The sequence below is a fragment of the Juglans microcarpa x Juglans regia genome, chromosome 4S (genome assembly GCF_004785595.1).
Source record: "Juglans microcarpa x Juglans regia isolate MS1-56 chromosome 4S, Jm3101_v1.0, whole genome shotgun sequence".
Taxonomy (NCBI): Eukaryota; Viridiplantae; Streptophyta; class Magnoliopsida; order Fagales; family Juglandaceae; genus Juglans; species Juglans microcarpa x Juglans regia.
The window spans coordinates 8,174,449-8,179,616 of record NC_054601.1 but is presented as its reverse complement, the minus strand read 5'-3'; the positions used below and the strand labels follow the sequence as shown (position 1 = coordinate 8,179,616).

Here is a 5,168-nt window from a genome sequence, read left to right as displayed (position 1 = left end):
TGAAAGTTATAGCATTTCATCTTAGATAGAGATGGATAAGAACTTACATGTTGCTTGAACCAAGTTGGAAACTCAGTTTGGTGCGTGCGATAGATGCAATTTGGGTGTTGCACCTTACATTTCTCGTAGTGTTCCCTGCATTTGGTGCACCGAGGCGAAGCAACATATTCAAGTTAGCTGGTATTGGGTTCATAACAACTTGTTGTTGAATGGAAGTTGATTTTTAAGTAGACTCGTTAATGCTTACTCTATATAAGGTTAAATCTCCGCACAATTGTTGAGCACGTACCAGATGGCTGCCCTAAAGAGTTTATCTTCTAATTGCACATTAGAAGCTATGCCCAAGGGACGAACTTTCTGGTTGAAAATTCTGAACCCATCTAACGTTTCCTCTTCGTCAGCGTCAATGTTGCGGTCCTCTCAACTAAACTTTATCTCAATGTCTTTGAGGTACATGGAGCAAAATATCAAGCATTCGGTGTGAATGTAGGCCTCGGCTATTGAACCTTATGGGCGGGCTTTATTCTTAACATACCGCTTGAATTTGCCGATATACCTCTCAAATGGGTACATCTACTTATATTATACTGGACCCCTAAGTCTGGCCTCACGAGGTAAATGGACAGCTAGGTAGACCATAACATCGAAAAAAGAAGGAGGGAATATCATCTCCAGTTTGCATAGAATGGTGACGATATCAGTTTGGAGTTGGGATAGGCGATTGACATCCAGTGTTCGAGCGCACAACTCTTTGAAGAAAGTACCAAGTTTAATCAAAGCCAAGGTAATGTCACTTCTTAAATACCCCCCAGCAGCAATGAGGAGTAGTCTTTTAAGGAAAACGTGACAGTCGTGGCTTTTCAACCCTGAGATTTTGCAATCACGTAGAGAAACACAGTTCGAGATATTGGAAGCGAACCCATCTGGAAATTTGATATCAGACAGCCACTCACAAAATTTATTCATTTCATCTCTGTGTAATGTGTATAGTGCATGTGGCATTGTTACACGATCACCATCACGTCTCAAGTGTAATTCTTTTCTATAGCCAAAAATCTTCAAGTCACGCCTTGAATTGATGTTATCCTTAGTTTTTCCTAGACTATTCATTAAAGTGAATAAGATGTTATCGGCAATATTCTTCTCAATATGCATAACATCTAAATTATGCCGAAGTCGAACTGTTGACCAATAAGGTAACACGAAGAATATGCTACACTTTGTCCAGTTCATCTCTTCAGCAGTGCGTTTTTTCTTCCTATGAGATTTGCCAAACTGAACATCCCCAATCATCTGCAATTGATTTTGAATATCTTCAACTACTATATCCATTGGTGGCATGCGATGATCTTTTCTACCATTGAACAACCCTTTCCTCCTTCTCCATATGTGATCTGGTGGTAAGAAACGTCGATGTCTCATGTAACAACGTTTTCAGCCATATTTCAACCAATTGGAGTCTGTGTCTGCATTGCAAGACGGACAAGCCAATTTTTCCTTTGTTGACTAGCCAGACAGATTCTCGTAGGCAGGAAAATCATTGATTGTTCACAATAAGGCAGCATGCAACATAAACGTCTCCTTAGTTGAGGCATCATATGTAGGTACCCCATCTTTCCAAAATTCAAGCAGTTCATCGATCAACGGCTGCAAGTATACATCGATCTCATTCCCTGGTGACCTTGGGCCAGGAATAATCAGAGATGTCATGAAGAATTGGTCTTTCATGCATGACCACGGCGGCAAGTTATAGGGGACAAGGATCACTGGCTAAATGCTATGAGGTTTAGCCAAGTTGTTGAATGGAGTGAAGCCATCACTTGCCAGACCGAGCCTAACATTGCGAGGATCCGCAGTGAACCAACCATGATCTTCATCAAATTTCTTCGAGCACTCAGAGTCGGCCGGATGTCTCATACAAGTATCTTCTATCGTCTGTTGCTCTTTGTGCCATTGCATATCACCTGCTATCTTTGTAGATATGAAGAGACGCTGCAATCTCGGTTTCAAAGGAAAGTGACGCAACACTTTTTGAGGTATCGCGTGTGACCCGTGTGTATTTGGTATCCACCTCGAAGCCTTACATATAGGGCATTCATTAAGAGCAGTATTTTCCTTCCAAAATAAGTTGCAGTCGTTGGGGCACGCATGGATTTTGTGATACTTGAAGCCCAAACCGCGCTCCAAAGACCTTGACTCCTCATATAATTGTGGCAATATGGCATTAGGAAAGGCATACCTCAACAAATTAAGGAGCATGTCAAATGACTTAATTGACCATCCACTGATTGATTTGATGTGTAACAACTTGATAACGAATGACAACTTTGAAAATTCTGTACACCCATCGAAAAAAGGACGTCGAGCATTCTCTAGTAGTTGGTCAAAAGATGGTACCGGTGAATCTACAGTAATTGGTGGCCTGTTTGGCACATGAGTGCTATCTTGGGGCACATCAACGAAGGTGCCTGCCCGGATGTCATCCAACATATGCTGCATGTCATCTATGTAACCGTCTTCTTGGATGATATCGTCATCAATATCATCATCACTGACGTACAATGTTGTCTCCTCCTCCCCATGAAATATCCACTGGGTGTAATCTGGGTTGATCCCTTTAATAAACAAATGGGTTTCCACCTCAAATATAGGCAGCCACAGATTGTTAAGGCATGCACGACATGGACACCGAATGCGATCCCTTCCACTTGTATGGTTTCGTGTTTGTGTGAGGAAATATTTAACGCCTTCGGCGTATGCAGGTGATACAAGCCTATCGGGGTCATTCATCCAACTTTTGTCCATCTAAACAAAGATATGGTGGGGAAGAAAGTTAGATAAGCAGAGACCGTAAATATATAAGTTCATTGAAAAACTCACCATAGGCCAAATGTTGGGACAGGAGAATAAATGTTTAACTTGAAGATGATTTATGAATGTGGCTAGCTAGGCATCTCAGAAGGTTTCTGGTTAAAAAAATTTTCAAGGATAATTGGCTGACAATCACTTTATTTTCGTGATTTGTTTATGACATCATGTGATTCCATATTCTCCAAAAATTGGTACCAGAACCAGTTGTCATCTGAATTAACGTGAGTCAAGTTCGATGAGGATGCTAGCTACGTAGTCCCTAGTTGTCCCTTGTACAAAATATTGATGTGTATTGATATATATATATATATATATATATGTATTTATCAATACTGGACCAATAATGTTTGATTGTGATAGTATTAACCGTCGATGGCCAACTACATGTCGACCACCTTCACTCTCATATATATATATATATATATCCATGCGTGTGTGTGTGTGGGTATGTATGTATATACACATGATATATATAGACTTACAAACGAACAACATCACCCAAAACAAAAAACCAACTCCAAGAGAAGTTGGTAAGTAGAATACACTTGACTTAGAGTCATTATCTAATAATAATCCATATTTCTTTCCATACTCAGAAGGTCTAGCATATATAATAACACTAACAACAAAAAACCAATCTATGTTTTGAGAATTCATGAAATGGAAAAAAGGATTTGAAGCTGTGTGCTGGAATTTGTTACCTTCAATCCCCAACTAAAAGACTTTCAGCTCACACCTGGGTGAAATGGCAATAAACAAAAGCACTGGACGTCCGTCCTACAATCTGCAGGCAACAATCCAAGTAATTTTCAGATTAAAGCTCAATACCAAAATATAACAGAAACAAAATCAATAAACAAAAAAAATATATACTAATAAAAGCAAAAAAATGTAGGAGTAATGATTTTAATCACAATATTAACTGCATAACCCAACTATATAATTTCAAGTACAAGCACTTTCCTTACATCCTCTTCACTTAGGGAAAATCAACTAGGAAACACAACATCAAACCATTTTACTTAGATCCCATACTTAGCACTAAGCCAAACTTGAAAACTCCTCATTTCAAGCATTCTAAATAAATAACTTCTAATTCAAATTGCATGTTTGCTATCCAATAAAGGCCATTGAGTTTTCTACATGAAATATATATGGATTCAAACGATAATTGGGTTGACTTCCTCCCTTTCATTAAATTTCATGTAGTATTGTATAAACCCAATTTATGTGGTGTAGTTTCATTTCATCTAAAATAGCAATTTGAAAGAAAATGAAAGTATACTAGTGCTCAAAGTAGGCTAGCTAGTTATAACATTGAAGATGTTTGCTTTAAGCATTTTACCAGTTAATCAAGTCAAGCAAAAGCCCCATAACTAAATTGATGGAAAGTTGTTGTGTATGAAGAGGCCATGAAGGTTTATGTTAGTAGGATGGGATGGTTGAGGGGAAGCACTTGTTGAAGGCAAAAGGGGCATATTTAGTATGGTCCTGGAATATGAGCAGTAAACAAAATGTTCATTGTTTACTTTTTATTTTGGGTGCACGAGTTATTGGCTTTTAGGAATTAAGACTTGAAGCTAGCTTAGTTTAATTAGCTAGCTTTTGTCGTGCTTTCCATCATGTGCATGGTTGTAAAGCACTTTATGATAGGCAAGTACTATTCTATTTATCTACCTGTAGGTACTGGCATCAAGTGATGAAATTCATTTCACCATTATATACATATATATATACACAGAACATGATCAAGTACATGATGGGCATACCCAACATCTCCAACTCTAGTTTACTTCAAAAACATCTCCAACTCTATATGAGATGAATAACAACCCATAATCAATGGCAATAAGGGCTAAGGCGCAAGCTGGCATTGTCCAACTCTAGTTTACTTCAAAAAGATCAAAATCGTAAACTCAATATTGCTATGAGACTAGCATTGATTATGAGTGTTGCATGGGCTTCAACTTTGGAAGAAATTATATATATAGTTTTTAAATTATATATATAAGATTTGAGCTTATGGATGGAAAACATTATTAGATAGATGTGAGATGAAACACATTATCTAAATCAGATTGATGGATCTGATCTGTCCCATCATGATCTGAATATCTTCCTGGTATTGTTGTTGTGGTTAATTTGCAAGACATTGATGTACATGAAAATCTGCATGCAGATATGTGGTAAGCTGTCAAGTTATACCAAGTCTTTTTAGAAAGCTTGTCAAACGGAAAAACTGAAATTTTCAACTGGGAAAACCATCCTATATATACTCTGATAACAGTACTGCCCAT

The 5,168-nt window shown here is 38.0% G+C and overlaps 1 protein-coding gene across 1 annotated transcript; it reads right to left on the bottom strand.

Annotated features, from left to right (window-relative positions):
• Positions 1 to 1,770: 1,770 nt before the first annotated feature.
• Positions 1,771 to 2,805, bottom strand: LOC121262000. The gene has a single exon (XM_041164449.1). The coding sequence runs from the start codon at positions 2,803 to 2,805 to the stop codon at positions 1,771 to 1,773; it is 1,035 nt and encodes a 344-aa protein (XP_041020383.1).
• Between the last annotated feature and the right edge of the window lie 2,363 nt (positions 2,806 to 5,168).